General features: G+C 45.6%; 1 protein-coding gene across 3 annotated transcripts in view; it reads left to right on the top strand.

Annotated features, from left to right (window-relative positions):
* CEP250 (centrosomal protein 250) overlaps positions 1-18,864 on the top strand; it is a 52,018-nt gene that overhangs the window by 13,143 nt on the left and 20,011 nt on the right. For 2 of the 3 annotated variants that reach the window (XM_049650875.1, XM_049650876.1), the window contains exons 8-20: positions 804-900; positions 3,078-3,179; positions 3,702-3,863; positions 4,636-4,814; positions 5,317-5,499; positions 7,251-7,395; positions 8,226-8,372; positions 9,083-9,313; positions 10,856-11,049; positions 11,272-11,399; positions 11,630-11,799; positions 18,013-18,180; positions 18,579-18,713. In XM_049650875.1, the coding sequence (XP_049506832.1) occupies positions 804-900; positions 3,078-3,179; positions 3,702-3,863; positions 4,636-4,814; positions 5,317-5,499; positions 7,251-7,395; positions 8,226-8,372; positions 9,083-9,313; positions 10,856-11,049; positions 11,272-11,399; positions 11,630-11,799; positions 18,013-18,180; positions 18,579-18,713 (2,041 nt within the window). Of the gene's footprint in view, positions 1-239; positions 579-803; positions 901-3,077; positions 3,180-3,701; positions 3,864-4,635; positions 4,815-5,316; positions 5,500-7,250; positions 7,396-8,225; positions 8,373-9,082; positions 9,314-10,855; positions 11,050-11,271; positions 11,400-11,629; positions 11,800-18,012; positions 18,181-18,578; positions 18,714-18,864 lie in introns of those variants that run through there. The other variant, XM_049650877.1, reaches the window with a different exon arrangement.

Genomic DNA, 18,864 nt, shown 5'->3' with positions numbered 1-18,864 from the left:
CATACGGTGAATAGAGGCTCTTAGAGATGATACAGAATATAATTATTAAGACTAAAAAAAAAAAAAAAAAGAAAAGAAAGAAAAGAAATTTAACTCCCAGATAGCATTCATTCAAGAAATATTTATTTAGGGGCGCCTGGCCGGCTCAGCTAATAGAGCATACGACTCTTGATCTTGGGGTTGTGAGTTTGAGCCCCATGTTGGGTGTAGAGGTTACTTAAAAAAATAAAATCTTAAAAACGAAAAAAAGAAATGTTTATTTAGCTACCCATATAATACCAGATACTGAACTCCAGGATATAGCATAAAGTGATAAAAATGTATGATGATTTCCCTGAACCTTAAGGTTAATATCACAGAGGTTGACCATAATCTTCCTGAATGGCCCCTCCTCTTTCCTTATCAGAGTCAGACCCTTGGGCTGGAGTGACCTTGGGACTGTCCAGTGTGGCAATTCTGATGTTCTTATTGGCTTCAGGGTGCTTGACTTCAAGATCAAGCGGGGCCTGGAAGGGCCCGGGCCAGGGCTTTCCTTCAGCTCTCGGGCCCCCAAACACGTGTTCCAGCCTTGAGATGTGGTAAATCCCTGCATGTGTCTGAGTGGCTTTTGACTACCCCCCCAACCCCCCCAGTTCAAGACTGTAGTATCATATGGTCTTCAGGGAGTGCAGGGGCCAGGGGCACCCAAGTGACTCTGGGGAGGCTGTAGTGGGAATGTCTGGGTTGGGGCTGGGGCGTGCTGCATAGTAACTCTGTCACCACAGTGCACTGCCCAAATGACAGTGCTGTGCTCTTCTCTTCAGGGTGACCGAGCTCTCTGTTCTACTGACCCAGGCTCAGAAGCAAAATGAAGATTATGAGAAGATGTTAAAGGCTCTGAGAGAGGCAATGGAGATCCTGGTACATGATCCTTTGTTCGGGAAAGGAGTTGGGAGTGGGCCTATAGGTTCCTTGTCCTTTATGGATAGATAATGCAAGATACCAGTTAAATGTTCCTTGACAAAATGCTAAAAAATAAATTTTGGCTGAATCTGAATACTTATTCATTCATTCATTTTTGCATTCACCAGTAAATACTGGTATATTCCTGGGGAAACTACAACGATGTATGCATGTGGTGTGTCCTCATCGGAGAGAGTGGGACATACATTAAGAGGCACCTGGCAAAGGATGGGGATGTGTGATTCAAAACCTAGTCATATGGGAAACAACTGAGGAATATAGCAATGGTTAGCTTGGAGCAAAAAGGGCTTGAGGAAGATATGATGGCTGCCATCACAAATCTGAAGGACTGACATTGGGGAAAAGAGTTGACTTGTTTGATGTTTTCCAGGCGGGCACAAGCAATGTTGATGACTAGAAGTCACAGGGTGGTAGAGTTTGTCTAACAGCTAAAGCTGCTCAGTAGGTGAACAGTCTTCCCTGTGGAAGAGTGAGGTTTGTGTCTCTGGCTTCACGTTTGCCAGAGATATTATCAAAGGGACTCTCTAAAGTTGGACGTGAGAACCTCTGGCTTGATTCCACATTTCCTTTCGTTTCTAAGAATTTTGATCTCTTTTATTAGGCGGGTCCTGTATGCCTATCCTCATGCAAACCCCTGGTATTATCTGAGCTGGCATCTACAGGGATTCAGAGTTGTTTATGCCTTTTTGGTTCCTTTTGATCAGGAATTTGCAAATTCAAATGTCCATAGTACCCAGATAATGCCAAAGAGTGAAGTGGGTTCCCTTGTAAGGATTTGGGTTTTCTAGCGCTATCGTAGTTAGCTTTGAGTACTATAGGGGACACTTGATTTCAATATTGAGAAAATGACGAGGCATAGTAGGGACTCCAGACCCTAAAGAATACATGTCTCATCTGGAGGAGACACCCACTGTTCAACTTCAGGAAATTATTGCCATGTAGGAATGGGGGCTGGTCTGGCCCATCTGTTAACTTTTTATTTTTTATTTGTATTTGTATTTCTTTCTTTTTTTTTTTTTTTAAGTAGGCTTCACACCCAGCATGGAGCCCAATTCATTGCCCAAACTCACGACCCTGAGATTAAGACCTGAGCTGAGATCAAGAGTCGGATGCTTAACCAACTGAGCCACCCAGGCGCCCCTAGTATCTGTTAACTTTTTGAGAAAAGCCAGAAAGTCAGAATTTCTCAATTCATAAAATCTCTCAATGTATAAACGATGGTTCAAATTTTGTGTAGGCCAAAGAAAACACAGCTGCAGGTCTGTGTCTTGAGGTCTTCGCTAACAATGTGATCAGAAGGAACTGAGGAAATCTTGAGTCTTCAAGTTTACTGCTAGCTCTGAGGCTTAGGGGTTTCTCTTGTCTAGCCTTAGATCTCAAGCATCTGTTTGCTGTACAAGCATCTGTTTGCTAGATAGAGGCAGCTGCCATTCTCCCTCCAATGATAGCTGATATTCATTGAGCATTTCTTTTGTGCCAGGCACTATGTTGAGTAATTTATATGCATCTTTTTCATTCAAGCCTCAACAAAAATGTGTGAAGTGGTTGCTGTTAATTATTCCTATGTTAAAGAGAATGAAGCTCATAGAAGCAGTTGCCTAAGGTTACCAATCTTAGGAAGGTGATAGAGCAAGAACTCTAATCCAGGCCGTCTAATTTGGACCTCTGACTCACTCAATCTGAACTCTTTTTTTTTTTTTTTTTTTAATTTTTTTTTTTCAACGTTTTTTATTTATTTTTGGGACAGAGAGAGACAGAGCATGAACGGGGGAGGGGCAGAGAGAGAGGGAGACACAGAATCGGAAACAGGCTCCAGGCTCCGAGCCATCAGCCCAGAGCCTGACGCGGGGCTCGAACTCACAGACCGCGAGATCGTGACCTGGCTGAAGTCGGACGCTTAACCGACTGCGCCACCCAGGCGCCCCTCAATCTGAACTCTTAATCACCACATCACACTGTCTTCAGAGTCCTGGGACATTAGTAGCACTCACGTGTGGTCAGAGAAAAAGTGGGGTTGACAGAAGAGACAGAATGAGATTCTGGTTGATTTGGAGGGTGGAATGATAGATGCTTCTGAGAGGTTGGCTCACAGCTCTATCTTGTTCCCTGTTCAGGAGAAAAACCATGCAGAATTAATGGACCACGAGGCATCACTTAGTAGGAATGCCCAAGAGGAGAAGCTGTCTTTACAGCAGGTGATCAGGGATATAACCCAGGTACTGGTAAGCCTTCTGTTTGTGGTAACTGGGCTATGGCTCACTCCTCCCCAGGCCTCCATGTCCTCTTAGTCATGCTTAGATATTCACTCTCTGAGGCACTTGGGCTTAGGGACTTTGGGTAACGAGTTCTCTGAATGTATTTGAAGACCAGCACCCTAAGGGGTAGCTAAGCATTCGTGTGCTAGCACTGCCTGCTGGAACAGGCCCTCTTAGTGCCGGCTGCAGTTCTCAGGCCGGTGGCTAGATTCTGGTCTTTGTTATGTCGGTATCCCCTTTCTTCCTTTCTTCATTTATTATTACCTCAGAAAGTGCTCTTGTTGCTAGTCCTAGGTTTGGGTGACCAAAGGTGAGGAGTTGGAGAAATCAATCCTTTTTGCTCCTAGATACCCTCCTCCCAGCCCCCTGGGAGAGGAGCTGAGAAGGAAAACATCAGGTTGGCCCAGCCTGTAGTATCACGTCTTCTGTGTGGACTCTAGGCCTTGGTCGGCAGGGTGGTGACTGTGCTGTGGTGGGTTTCAGGTCATGGTGGAAGAAGGGGACGGTATGACCCCAGGCTGTGGTCACGAGAGCTCCTTGGAATTGGACCCTAGTGGCGACTCCTCCCAGTTTGATTCCCAGGACCCAGGCAAGGCTCTTACTCTGGTGCGTTCAGTGGTGACTCGAAGACGCCAGGCTGTGCAGGTGAGAGCCCCACCATTCCTCCTCAGCCACGGGACTGGGTGTCTAAATTGATTTGTGCCCCAGGCACCCTCCTGGCCTGGACTGGCCCTTTCACTATGTTGACTAGTCATGAGGTGTTTGGTCAATACCCCCAAAGTGCTCTTTAGAAGCTCTCAGTGTCTGCCCAGTTGTACCTGTGGGTAACGGGCACCATTTTCTGTGCGTTTCACTTTGCACGCAACTTTTGTATAGCATTACACAAAGGTACACAACTGGAGCCCTGGGAGACCGTGGGTAAGTGTTCCCCAGCTCTGATGGTCCCAGCCACACTAAACTATCTCCATGACTGCCCCCACTCCCCCAATTCACATGTGAAGATGATGGACTCTGAGACTCTGGGAACCACAGAAGCCCAGTAATCTTTGATCCTCTGTCTTCTCGACTGGCTAAAACTGGCCACATCTCTTTTTTCTTTTTTTAAATGTGTATTTATTTTTGAGAGTGAGAGCAGGAGCAGAGGGGGGCGGAGAGAGGGAGACAGAAAATCCAAAGCGGACTCTGTACTGACAGCAGTGAGCTTGATGCGGGGCTCGAACTCATGAACCGTGAGATCATGACCTGAGCCAACCGACTGAGCCACCCAGGCGCCCCTTGACCAGCCAGATCTCTATTCTTAGCTTACCCCTGTACCACCCTCAGCCCCCTCGCCCAGCCCCACTCTCAGGCCCCTGACGCCCCTCCTTTGCTCTTTCCTCTTGCTCACCATCTCACTTCTGTCACTCTCCCTCCCCAGGACCTGAGGCAGCAGCTTTCTGGCTGTCAGGAAGCTGTGAGCTCCTTGCGGAGGCAGCATGATCAGTGGGAGGAGGAGGTCAAGGCCTTGAGACAGAGGCTACAGAAACTCACCGGGGAACGTGACACTCTGGCAGGGCAGACCACGGACCTCCAGGGAGAGGTGGAGTCTCTCAGCAAGTAAGCAGGGGGCTGTTCATCCCGTCCCTCCCCCCGAAGTGACTCTGCGGTCACACAGTTCTGGGCTGTCTTGCTTTGTGTTCTGCTTATTCCTGCTCACTCAGTTTTGGATCTTTGTGATGACAAAAACAAACAAACAACAGTTTCCCGCCTAAAAGGAAAGATGAGGGTTTTTTTTTTTTATGTTTATTTATTGTTGAGAGAGAGAGAGAGAGAGAGAGAGAATGTGAGTGAGGGAGGAGCAGAGAGAGAGGGAATCAAAGAATCCGAAGCAGGCTCCGCGCCATTAGTGCAAAGCCTGACGTGCGGCTCGAACCCACGAACCGTGATATCATGACCTGAGCTGAAGTCGGACGCTTAACCGACTGAGCCACCCAGGTGCCCTGGAAGATGAGGTTTTTAAAGGAAACAGACACCTCTGTCCTTTGACCCTGTGACGTCTGCTTCCGGGAAGGATTTGAGGTTCCAAGGTTTCTGCTCATCTCTGGACTCCATGTTCTAGGGAGCGAGAGCTCCTGCAGAAGACCAGGGAGGAGCTGCAGCAGCAGCTGGAGGTACTGGAGCAGGAGGCGTGGCGACTGCGAAGGACCAACATGGAGCTTCAGCTGCAGGGGGACTCTGCTCAGGGCGAGAAGGAGGAACAGCAGGAAGAGCTGCACCTGGCTGTCCGTGAAAGGAAGCGCCTGTGAGTGACCGGTCCCCTCCTTCCTAGGGCTTGATTTTCCCTTCGGTTCCACACCCTCCTCCACCCCACCCCCATCTCTTAGGAAGTGGAGTGGATCACAGCCTGGCGTGCAGTGGGCTCACATTAGCTTCCCGCTCCTTCTTTTGCAGAAAGATGAATACAGAAAGTTCACCCAGGCTTTTCTGAGCACCCATAAGGGCTGCGGGGGATACAGAAGGAAATAAGACACAAGCACTGATCTCAAGCAGTTTGTGGTCTACTGGGGGAAAACAGACAACTAAATAGCAAACTGTGCATGAGGCCAGATGAAGTATGAATGAGACAGAGCTTCAGGCCGGGTCCTCTGGGAGCATGGGAGTGAGAGTTAACAATTGAAAGTTTCATGGAGGAGATGGTGGCCTTTGAGCTGGGCCTTGACATGTTTTGATTGTGGAGAGTGGGAGAGGGGCGAAAGGGACAGATCAGCAAAGATGTTCAAGGTGGGCTGGGCTGGGTGAGGGGTAGGACTTAATTCTGGGAAGTCATGGGAAATGAGTTGGTCTAGGAAGGGAATTCCAGAGTCAAGAGACCAGCTAATCTGTAAATTCCCCTATATAACGTCATAGAGAAAGCAAGGACTTTCGAGCTGGCAAAAGTGTGGTTTAAATTATGGTCCTGCCACTTGGGCAGATTACTTTATTTGTAAGATGGAGATGATAGCATTTACCTTGAAGGATCACAGGGAGATTAGAATGCTGTTTTGCAAAATGCTGGCATAGAGCCTGGCATGTGGTATGTCTTCAGTAACTGGTGCCAGTTACAGGTACAGGTACAGTTACACTTTTGGCATATGTATCCCCCTCCTCTCCTGTGCCCTAGCTCCTTGCAGCCAGTAGGCATGACAGGACTTCTGTAAGGGTCATGACTCGTGCAAGTAATGGTCTCCCCTGTATCAAGGAGGAGAAAAGACAACCCACAAAGATGATTGTTTTTAAATTTAATTAGTGTGAATCGATAATACGTTTATCAATATTTATAACGATCTGGGGGCGCCTGGGTGGCTCAGTTGGTTAAGCAGCCAACTTCAGCTCAGGTCATGATCTCACAGTCTGTGGGTTCAAGCTCTGCATCGGGCTCTGTGCTGACAGCTCAGAGCCTGGAGCCTGCTTTGGATTCTGTGTCTCCCTCTCTCTCTCTGCCCTTCCCCACTCATTCTTCTCTCTCTCTCTCTCTTTCAAAAATGAATAAACATTAAAAAAATTTAAAAAAATATTTATAACGATCTGAAAGTCAAAGCTACTTAAAAAGACAAACACAGAGATACACCTCTCTGCTTCATCCATCCCGTTTCCCTTCCTTCCCATTTAGATTGCTCTCTTGGGGTGCCTGGGTGGCTCAGTTGGTTAAGCATCCTCTTGATTTCACCTTAAGTCATGATCTCACGGTTTGTGGGTTAGAGCCCCACATCAGGCTCTGCGCTGGGCATGGTGTCTGCTTAAGATTCTCTCTCCCTCCCCCTGTGCCCCTTCTCCCCTCAAAAAAAAAATAATTAATTGCTTTCTCTTTATCTTTCCAGCTACTTTATGCAAATATATGTATATATTCTTATTTCTCCCAATTTCTTGCCTTTTTCACTGTATATGTCATGGAGGTCATATCAGTTTTTAGAGAGCTTCATTCTTTTGCTTGGCAAAGGTAATTTCACTCCTGTTCCCTTCTGGGGTGTGACCACTCCCTGAGATGGCCCCCAGCCTCCTCTCTTTCCATTGTAGTCAGGAGACGCTGGCAGGCCTGGAAGCCAAACAGTCCGAATCACTCAGTGAGCTGATCACACTTCGGGAAGCCTTGGAGTCCAGTCACCTGGAAAGGGAGCTGCTGAGGCAAGAGCAAACAGAAGTGACCGCGGCACTGGCCAGGGTGCGTGGGCCTCCACCCCTCACTTGCTGGGTGGTGTGGGTGGCTTGGAAAGTTATGTTTCTAGGCAAAGGCCATACGGCCTGCCTCATTCTTCACCCTTCAAGCCTCGACCCTTCATGTTTCCTGCATCACTTACTAGTCTTTGCTTTTGGGTTCTGTCCCTCCCAGTGTACTCTACACTGGAGTTAGAATGCTTTTCAAAAGTATAAATCTGGTTACATCAGTCTCCTTCCTGTAACCATTCAGTGGCTTCCCAGCTGCTTGGTGCCACATTCAAAGCCCTTTGCCTTCTGGCTTCCTCCTCTGTCTATAACCTGTCCTGACTCCCCATATACCTGGAGTCCTGCCACATCTTCAGTTTCGCCATGCATTTTCATGACTCTGCTGCTTCCCACGTACTCTTCACTTCCCACGGACTGCTTCTTTCCTCTCTCTCTCACCACAAACCGCTTCTCGCCTCTCAATACCCAACTTAATCGCCAGCTCTCCTACCAAGCACTTTGGCTCCCCCAACCTCAATGAATGCCTTTTTTTTTTTTTTTTTGAGTTTCCAGAGCACTGTGTGCTGACATTGTGTATGAAGTCATCACAGCGATAGTTGTTTCTACATCCTGATGTCTGTGCCTCTGTACTATGAGCTCCTCTCTCACTTCTCAATGAATGAACAAAGGAGTGAATGAATGAAGGGAAAACTTGTTTCAAATGTAAGGGAAGGATTGGAGCGTTAACTGATCTCTGTACAAGGACGGCAGCAATTGTTGGGGATGTGAGCTGTTCACCGTGGTGGGAAAACGTGAACACGGAAACCCTTTAACTCTCTTTGTTTTTAGGCAGAACGGTGTGTTGCGGAGCTGTCTAGTTCTGAGAACAGCCTGAAGGCAGAGGTCGCCGACCTTCGGGCTGCAGCTGCAAAGCTCAGTGCCTTAAATGAGGCTTTGGCCTTAGATAAAGTTGGACTGAACCAGCAGCTTCTCCAGGTGAGCACAGATTTCTCTGATCCACAGAGTAAGGGCTGGGCCCTGACAGAAGGCAAGCCAGTGACTGGTAAAGCTCATGCCCATGACAGGGAAGAGTCCTTAATGGATCAGTGCAAGATGGATCAGTTCCCAAAAGTGGTCCTAAAATGAGCAAAAGGAACATTGACGGAACAGAGGGCAGCAAAGACTATAAGGCCTGGGCTTAGCCGTTAAAAATAGTCTGCTCCCACACCTACAGCAGAACCACCTTTGGGCTGGAGGGTAAAATCTCCAGGGCTGGGAAGAAGGCCTGTGTCCTCTGGAAGGAAGACTCAGTTTTTAATCCCATTGTGTGAGATAATAGCAATCTCGAGAAAAGGATCTGCTGAAGAGCCTGCATCTCAAAGAGTGTGTTTCTTATAGGTTGCAAAGTTAACATGTCTCTTCACTGCTCCTATTCCCTTGAGCCCTAGAAATGTTCCAGATGCCCTTTATTCTGAATTCTTTAAGAGTAGGGTTTTGCCTTTTTAATCTCCATCCCCAGCATCAACCCATCTAGTACCTGGAAAACAGGCACCAGACCAAATGAATGCATAGCCCCCTCTCTTACAAGCCCTCCTGTGTTTCTCCTATGAGTCATAGATTCATGTCTTACTTGGACTTCCGTCTTAGCACTTGGTCTATAAACTGTAACCATTTGTCTTTGATGCCTTTCCCCTTTTGACCAGTAGTTGGAACAGGAGAACCAATCTATGTGCAGCAGAATGGAAGCAGCTGAGCAGGCAAGAAGCACTTTGCAGTTGGGCCTGGCAGAAGCCGAGAGGAGTAGGGACGCCCTGCAGGAGAAGAACACTCACCTGGAGGTTCAGCTGCAGAAAGCAGAGGAGACTGGGGCTGAGCTGCGGGCAGATCTCAGGGGCATCCAGGAAGAGAAGGAAGAAATTCAAGAGAAATTAAGCGAGGTGAGAACACAAAACTGATACATCCCATTAAGATACCACACGTACTCAATGTAGAAAATGAAAACTCGACAGAAATGATTCAGGAAGTGAAAAGGTCTTACTTCCTAAAAGTGACCAGTGTTACTGGTTTCAGGTACATCTTCCCTTTTTTTTTTTTTTAACCTTTTATTTTTATTACTTTTGAGACAGAGAGAGACAGAGCATGAACAGGGGAGGGTGAGAGAGAGAGAGGGAGACACAGAATCTGAAACACGCTCCAGGCTCTGAGCTGTCAGCACAGAGCCCGATGCGGGGCTCGAACTCACGGACTGCGAGATCATGACCTGAGCTGAAGTCGGACGCTTAACCGACTGAGCCACCCAGGCACCCCATACCTTCCTTTTTTTTTAAACAATTCCCAGGGGTGCCTGGGTGGCTCAGTTGGTTAGGCGACTGACTTCGGCTCAGATAGTGATCGCACAGTTCATGAATTCAAGCCCCGCGTCAGGCTCTGTGCTGACAGCTCAGAGCCTGGAACCTACTTCAGATTCTGTGTCTTCCCTCTCTCTACCCCTCCCCTGCTCACACTCTGTGTCTCTTTGTCTCTCCATAATACATAAACGTTAAAAAAGATTTTTTTTTTTAAACAATTCCCATAAGAATCCTTCAGATTCCTTACTACTTCACACTTTCCAGTTTGAATTAGATGCCTTTTCCTGGATGCTCTAACAGTACCTCCTGCATGTTCCAGCCGCCACAGCCTCCTCACTGTATTATAATTATCCGTTTACAGTCTCCAGCATTAGACCAAAAGCTCCTTGAAGGCAAGGCTGTGTCTTAGTTGTTTTTATTCCTCCATCTTTTATTTTATTTTATTTTATTTTTTTTTTAATTTTTTTTTTTAACGTTTATTTATTTTTGAGACAGAGAGAGACAGAGCATGAACGGGGGAGGGGCAGAGAGAGAGGGAGACACAGAATCGGAAGCAGGCTCCAGGCTCTGAGCCATCAGCCCAGAGCCCGACACGGGGCTCGAACTCACGGACGCGAGATCGTGACCTGAGTTGAAGTCGACGCCTAACCGACTGAGCCACCCAGGCGCCCCTATTCCTCCATCTTTTAGCACAATGTCCAGCACATAGCAGCGGCTCAGTAAATTTTTTCTGAACCAATGACACAGCTCAAAGATCATCTTTTGCCTCTACCAAACTTCTCACTGCCCTAAAATGATACAAATTTTCCTTCCCAGAATCCCTTTCTCAGAGACTGATTGCTTTCTTCCTGATGATATACATGTTTTAATTCTAAAGACTAAAAGCTCCTTAGAGGTAGTTCTCTTGCAGCCCTAACCCCGGGTCTTGCACAAAGGAGAACATGCTTCCTGGGCTGGGAGTTCTACAGGTTGATGAGGGAAGTAGATAAATGCCACTTATATGAGTGGGCAACGCTCAGGACTCACAGAGCTGGGTCCAGAGTCTCTGAAGGGCCAATGCCCCAACCTGGTGATAGCAGCCCCAGGGGATCCTGCCTCTGCCCTGTAATCTCCCGGATTTCTCCCTCTCAGGCTCACCATCAGCAGGAGGCAGCCTTCGCTCAGCTGGAGCAGCTGCATCAGGAGATGAAGCGACGGGACGAAGTGCTTGCTCGGGAAGTGCAGGAGAAGGAGGCCCTAGTACGGGAGAGAGCAGGCCTAGAGGTGCGGCTGCAGGCTGTGGAGCGAGACCGGCAGGACCTCTCTGAACAACTACTAGGGCTCAGGTAGGGCCCACACGCAGTTCAGCCAAGGACAGAGAGAGTTCTGCAAGGCAAGGAGTAGCCAACCTAAGCTCCCTGCCCAAAGTAAACGGGTCCTAAATGAGTTATGAATTTGTAATTGCCGCCTAATTTCTCTGGGTAGTCAGTACTTAGAATCCAACTCCTCTTAAGGAAGGTTAAGGGGCTGGATGGGTAAGAACTCTTCCTTATTCCTGAACCTGACAGCTCAGCCAAGGAGCAACTGGAGAGCAATCTGTTCGAGGCCCAACAACAAAATTCTCTGATAGAGGTCACCAAGGGACAGCTGGAGGTCCAGATTCAAACTGTCACTCGAGCCAAGGAAGTAATTCAAGGTGAGACCCCTCCTCTCCTTCCCCCCACCCCACCCCAGTCCCTGCAGCTGGGATGGGGACTCTTCATTCCATGGAGATCTTGAAAGCCTGGAAGCAAATGGGAAGCTCAGAGGTCCTCCTCCAGCCAGGCTCAGGGCTTCCTGGACGGAAGTTGTTTATGAGATCTGGGGAGAAGGGAGAGGGGAAGAGGGCAGAGGCCCAGTGAGAGATACCTGTCCCTGGCATCTTAGGGGAAGTGAGGTGCCTGAAGCTGGAACTGGACACTGAACGGAGCCGGACAGAGCAGGAGCGGGAGAACGCAGCCAGACAGCTGGCCCAGGCTGAGCAAGAGGGGCACACTGCCCTGCAGCAGCAGAAGTCAGCCCATGAGGAGGAGGTGAACCGGCTCCAGGAGAAATGGGTAGGTCATGGATGTGGCTGGGGACAGGAGAGGCAGATGTGGCCTCCCTTCAGTGAGTGCTCCACCCACTGACTCTTGGGACAGATATTGCTGCTTATAAGAGTGAAATCTGAGCAGGACTAGCCTGGTGCCATGGTGTAAAATCCAGCTTCTAGCTAGTAATTGAGCAATATATGAAAAACACTAAGAACAATTCTTGACATGTATGTAGTAAGCTCTATATTTGTGTTAACTATTATTGTTGTTGTTTGAGTATGTACAGAGAATTAAACATGGATCCTGGGATTTAGGATTGTTATACTGGCCCCAGGATGTAAAGGGAGCAGAGGAATGCCTTGGACCCCTTCTTGTCTAATTCAGAACTGTATTTCTTTTATCTTTTAATTATATAACTTAGTCTATTTGCTTTTATTGTGACTATAGGTATATTTGGATTTATTTCTACTATCTGATGCTATTTTCCCTGCCTTTTTATACCTTTTGGGGCAGGGAGGTCACCTTTCTTAACTTCTTTTAGGGAGTTCAATTGGATGATTAAGTTGTATTCTTTTCTGGGTTCTTTTTCTCTCTCTACTACTTTGGGTGGTCTGTTCTCTATTTTTAAAAAAATTTTAGTTGTTTCCTTTAATATTTAAAAATACGTACTTAATAGGGGCGCCTGGGTGGGTCAGTCGGTTAAGCAGCTGACTTCGGCTCAGGTCATAATCTTGTGGTTCACGATTTCGAGCCCCTCATCGGGCTCTGTGCTGACAGCTCAGAGCCTGGAGCCTACTTCAGATTCTGTGTTTCTGTCTCTCTCTCTGCCTCTCCCCTGCTCATGCTCTCTCTCTTTGTCAAAAATAAATTAAAAAACAAAAACATTAAAAAATTTTAAAAAATACATACTTAATAAAATCATAAGTTAATCAGTATGGACTGCATTCACTCCTCCTGACCTATGTACTGTTTTATTCAATGTGTTTTGTTTTAACTAGTTTGTTAACACCACAAATTATTTTGACTTGTTTTCAACCATGAATATTTGTTTAGATACACTGAAAAAATTACAAATGATTTTCACTCATCATCCCTTCTTGCATATCAGACATTCTATTTGGATTTATTTTCCTCCTTGAAATAGAATTTCTTTGGTGAGGGTCTGTTGGTAATTAATTGTCTGAAAATATTTCTATTTTACTTTTATTCTTGAAAGATAGTTTCATTGGGTATAAAATTCTAGGATGATAGTTATTTTCTCTCAGCATATGCATTATTCTATTGTTTGTGTCGAGAAGACCCTGATTAGTTGTTTGTCAGACCTTCTTACTGTATTTTCCATGTATCTTGACTATTACATTTTCTACATTCATTTTTCTTTTTCTATACTGTATTGTAGATGATTTTTCAGATCTGTCTTCTGCTCACTAACTCCCTTTCAGCTGTGTCTAATCTGCTATGTAGTCTATTCACCAAGTTTTATATTTCACTTATTAAATTTTTTTATTTCTAGACATTCTATTCAGTTTTTTTTTTTTTCAAATCTTCTTAGTCATATTTTAGTTTCTTTCCTTAATTTATATTTTCATCCACTCTTTTATTCTTTAAACACATGAAACATATTTTTATGCTATTTAATAACACCAATAACTAAAGTCATTTCGGGCAGGGGCTCCTGAGTGACTCATTCGGTTAAGCGCCCAACTCCTGATTTCAGCTCAGGTCATGATTTCATGGTTAGTGGGATCAAGCTCCACATCAAGTTCTGCACTGATAGTGCAGAGTCTTCTTGGGATTCTCTCTCTCTCTCTGCTCCTCCCCTGCTCATGCACTTGCTCTCTCTCTCTCAAAATTAAATAAAATAAATTAATTTTAAAAAATTAAAAATAAAATAAAAATAAAATCTTTTCGAGCCTGACTCTGCTACATGTTTTTTCCATTGGTTCTCACTCCTGTGTTTTATGATTCTTGACTCTGAGCTCACATTCTTTAGAAATTTTTCTGTGGGAATCCTTTTGGCCTAAGGCGGAAGAGTTTTTCTTCAGAGAATTTGCTTTTGCTTCTGTTAGGAATTTCCTAGCAGAAGAGGAGGACACTGTTGTTATCCCCATTTTTATAGATGAGGAAACTGAGGCACAGAAATATGATAGAAATTAACTGAGGTCACTTGTACTAATAGTGTTGGATTAAAGGTTCTATCATCCCAGAACCATCTCAAAATAAAATTTTAAAATGAAGTGAAATAAAATTTCGGTTGAAAGTATTTGGGGTCACATTCAAGCCCTATGCCCACATGAAGACCAGGTTGTGGTTGACTTCTCAATGGAGATTTTTTTTTTTAATCCTGTGTAAAAGTTGAAGCAAATAAATGTTCTTGCTATTTCCTTCTGTGGGATTTTTTTTGTTTTGTTTTCTCTCCCCCTACTTTCTGTCCCTTTCTCTTCCCCATTTCTCTCTTTCCTTCTTCTCTCTCAAGTTTATCCTTCTACTGAGAGTACTATAGCTCAGGGATAGGCAAGGTTTTTTTGTAAAGGGCCACATATTAGGTTTTGTGGACCTTATGGTCTCTGTCGTAATTATTCACCTCTGCTATTGTAGTACAAAAGTAGCCAGAGATACCATGTAAACAAATGAGCATGTCTGTGTTCAGATAAAACTTTAAGTGTGGACACTGAAATTTTAATTTCACATAATTTTCACATGTCACAAAAATCTCTCTCTCTCTCTCTTTTTTTTTTTTTTTCTTTCTCCTTTTCAACCATTAAAAGTATTAAAACCACTGTTAGTTCACAGGCCATACAGCAACAGGAGGCTGGCCAGATTTTGCTCATGTGCCATAGTTTATTGACCCCTGATTAGCCCTTTGGAGGTCCAGTTTTATGTGGGAGTCTTCTATTGGACTCCCCACCCCGTCTTCTGTTTTCTTTTTCCCACGTAGCCTTAAAATGAATTTCAGTTATTAGATATAGCAGATACCTCCAGTGGAAAGCCAGTCTGTACTCATTTACCATTTATAAAGCACAAGTCTTGCTTTGATTTTGACTCCTGTGAAATTTTCATTATTTTCCTGCTGGCTCACTTATACATTAAAACATACACTGGGGCATCTGGGTGACTCAGTCAGTTAAGTGTCTGACTCTTGGTTTCAACTCGGGTCATGATGTCATGGTTCCTGAGATCAAGCCCTGCATTGGGCTCTATGCTGATGGCCAAGGCCTGCTTGGGATTCTCTCTCCCTCTCTCTCTGCCCTTTCCCTGTTTGCACTGTCTCTGTCTCTCTCAAAATAAATAAATAAACATTGCAAAAAAACCCACAACATATATTTAATATTTTATCAGTATTTTTTGCCATTTTGCAGCTGGAAGGTTCAGAAATCTTGTTTTTCAGGTCTCTGAAAATAGAAGTTGATTTGTGCTTTGTGTGTATTTGTGATTTGACTGTTATTACAAGGCAGACTTGTTGGTAAAATGGTAGCTAGAAGTTTGCTTGTTTTGAAATTATATGCCTAAAGTAAGTAATTTAATTATTCACTGAACAGTGTCCAGAAGGCACTTTCCCCAGCAAGAATTAGGCATATCACCCCGGGAAAATCCTCCAAGTGAAAGATGCAATAAAGTTCCAAAATAATGAGTAACTACCTGACATAATCTAGGCTTCTCTGGAAGGATTGACCATCTCATGGCCATACCTGAGTCATGGGAGGGCGTGTTCCATTTTTTCCTTTCCTCACATTCAGACAATCCCCCTGAATTCTGATCATCTGACTTTATGATCTCCCTACTGATTGAAAAGGTTGACTACTCTCATAACTCTTGGGGGTCTGTTAGTTTGATTGATTGATTGATTGATTGTAAGCTCTACACCTAATGTGGGGGGTTGAACTCACAACCCCGAGATCAAGAGTCACATGCTCTACCAACTCAGCCAGCCAGGCACCCCTGAGAGTCTGTTAGTTTTAACTATGACTGCCTTCTCCTGGAATCCTAACAATTGGAAAAACTCTTAGGGGCTCTAGTCTTCATTCTTTCACCTAGTGCATGTACCCCCTTTAATTGTAGTGATAGTGGACACTCATCAACCACTTCCCCATGCCACATGCCTTGCTAAGTGCTATTTACATTATTTCAGATAGGCTACCTACTACTAGCTAGTGAGGAAATTGAGATGTAGAGAAATCACTCAAGGTCACATGGCTAATAAGCAGTAGAACAGGAATTAACCATCTCTTAACCATTTATGCTGTGGTCATTCCTGCAATATCCCTTTCATATGGTCACTTAGCTTCTGTTGTATTCCACCAATGGCTGCCCATTCATTTCTAGGTAGATCTAGTTACTGAAAAATTATTCCTTATGTCAAGCCAAAATCTATTACGTGAAACAAATCACATCTTAGGTTTGCTTGAAATACCTCACCAACATGCTTGCTTTCCTCTAGACATGTTACACGTTACTCATGACCCAATGTGCAGAATATTCTGATCCACAACCTAACTGGCAACCCTAGCCTGTTACTTCCTGGACATCATGGAATTGGCTCTTTTGGTAGCTATAACACACTTCTAATCAAATTGAGTGAATAGGCCAGTTTTTTTTTTTAAACGCTTACTACTATTAAAATTCATCTTTCTCATATTTTCACAGCTGGCTTTTTAAATCAGAGGGAATGATTTGATGTTCGTAGCTGTTTGATAACTGTGGCTTTATGGATTGCTATTCTTAGGCATCTTAACAGTCCAGCAACTGACATGTGATTCATTCGTGCAATGTTGAGTGTTTACTGTGTGGGGGGTGTTGAGGAGACGGTGAAGAGCAAAGTAGACGTGGTTCTCCTTATGGAGCTTAAAACCTCAAAGGAGAAGACAAGTATTAAACAAGTTAATATGTGAGCGTGTAAGTTATTATGGAAGATCCGTGAAGAATAAGAACTGGGTGTTATAAGAGCAACAGCAAGGGGGCAACAGCAAGAGCAACAGCAAGAGCAATAGCAACTTAAAACAGCAAGTTATAAGAGCAACAGAACTGTTTCGAGTGTGTGGTCTGGGAAGGCCTCTCCGGGGAAGCATTAGTTAAGCTGTGAGGAACAATGGTGTGGGAGGCAGGCAGGGGTGTTCTAAGGAGCAGGAAAGCATGAGGAAAGAAGGGCCTTAAAGGTATGAGAGTGTGTAGTGTGCTCAAGGTCCTGAAAGGAGGTCAGTGTGGCCAATGAGGGGGAAGCTGTACAAGATGATGTTGGAAAGGGGTGAAACCCTAGAGGCATTCCCATTAAATGAATGCATAATTTGAGCAAAAATTTGTAAATATTTTTATTAATTTATTTTTAGTAGGCTACATGCCCAATATGGGGCTTGAACTCACGACCCTGAGGTTGAGAGTTGCATGCTCTACCAATTGAGCCAGCCAGCACCTTGAGAGCTTGTAAATATTTTAAAGGAAAGGTGCAGGGAACTTCTCTCTTAATGCTAATGATAAAAGGTGTTAAGTAAGGTGATAAAAGGTGATAAAAGATGGCTTTCCACCATCTAAAGTGCTGTACGTGACTTATCTCAGTCCTTAAAGCAACCCAAATTGTTATGCCCATTTTTATAGATGAGGAAACTGAGTAACAGAGATGAGATTGAAATTAACCCAGGTCACTCACTAGTGGTGTTGGATTAAATAAAGACTGTAACCCAGGCAGCCTGGCTCTAGAGCCCTTCACCAACTATCCTGAGAAGCTAAGAGAGGGTGCCGGGTTAGTCTGGGGGATTGGGGAAGGCTTTGGTCACTGGCTGACCTCCGGCAGGACCAGGATGCTCTGTCCTCATGCCCTTGTATAACAGGAGACATCCTAGCTAGGCTCAGCCTGACTTTTTGGGAGGCTAACTCTACCACCTTGGACAGGGCAGAGTGGGCAGCAGAGAACCAATCTGCCACTCAGTTCATTGTTACAACTGTCAACCATAAGTGGTGTGGTTGCTTGAAAATAACATATCTGTAACCTATGTTAGGGACAATTGCACTTTAGAAAATGCTTTCTTGGGTATTTTATCATTTGATTTTTTACAACTCTTATTTGGTTCTCATAAAATTTGGTGAGACAGATAAGCCAAGAGTTAGCAACCTCACTTTGTCGATGGGGAGACAGGCTGAGAGAGGTACCAAGGACACCCAGCTGAGACCTTCTCTGCTCCAGCCCTCCTTTTGCCTCCTGTCCTTACCCACTGGGTTCTAACCGTGAGTCCTTCACACGACCAGGAGAAAGAGCGCTCCCGGCACCAGCAGGAACTGGGAAAGGCTCTGGAGAGCCTAGAGAGGGAGAAAATGGAGCTGGAAATGAGGCTGACGGAACAGCAGGCAGAAACCGAGGCCATCCGGACACAGAGGGAGGAAGAGAGGGCGGAGGCAGAGAGCGCCCTCTGCCAGGTGGGAAGCTGGGGAGATGGGAGCTGTGATCCCCCTACCTCCGACCACTTCCTTTTCCACTCCCAGGAGTATTGCTGCAGGGGGGCTTCCGGAAGAGACGTACATGCCCACTTTGCTGCTTAGTGAGAAGGGGTGACCGGCGCTATTAGCTGTGGGGCCGACAGTATGCCACACTTCCTGAGGGAGGGCTGATGTTCACCACATCCTGTCAGCTTGCAAACCAGTGACAATCTTTGTACTTCCTGGTTCTTAACCAGTGGGTCCAGATCTTCTTTGGCCCTCAGCCCCCACCCCACATTCTGGAAGAACCCTTGAGCAGCTGGGCTGTGTCTGTGGCCTAGAGGGTGAGCATGGTCACCCCTGATGCAGCAAGCCCTTGCCCTCCTGCCTATCCACAGATGCAGCTCGAAACTGAGAAGGAGAGGGTGTCCCTCCTGGAGACACTGCTGCAGACGCAGAAGGAGCTGGCGGAAGCCAGCCAACAACTGGAACGGCTGAGGCAGGACATGAAGGTTCAGAAGTTAAAGGAGCAGGTATGGAGGGTGGTCCTGGGCAGAGAGGAAAGGCGGTATTGATGTGCTCCTTCAACATTGGCCAGTTCTCTGTTGCCTCTTTGCACCAGGTCCTGGGCTAGGTGCTGTCACATGACAAACATAAAGGTGAAGCACAGCAGTGAAATGACAG

This window comes from Panthera uncia (genome assembly GCF_023721935.1).
Source record: "Panthera uncia isolate 11264 chromosome A3 unlocalized genomic scaffold, Puncia_PCG_1.0 HiC_scaffold_11, whole genome shotgun sequence".
Lineage (NCBI taxonomy): Eukaryota > Metazoa > Chordata > Mammalia > Carnivora > Felidae > Panthera > Panthera uncia.
The sequence above is the reverse complement of the archived record's forward strand: the minus strand, read 5'-3'. Positions and strand labels throughout refer to the sequence as shown.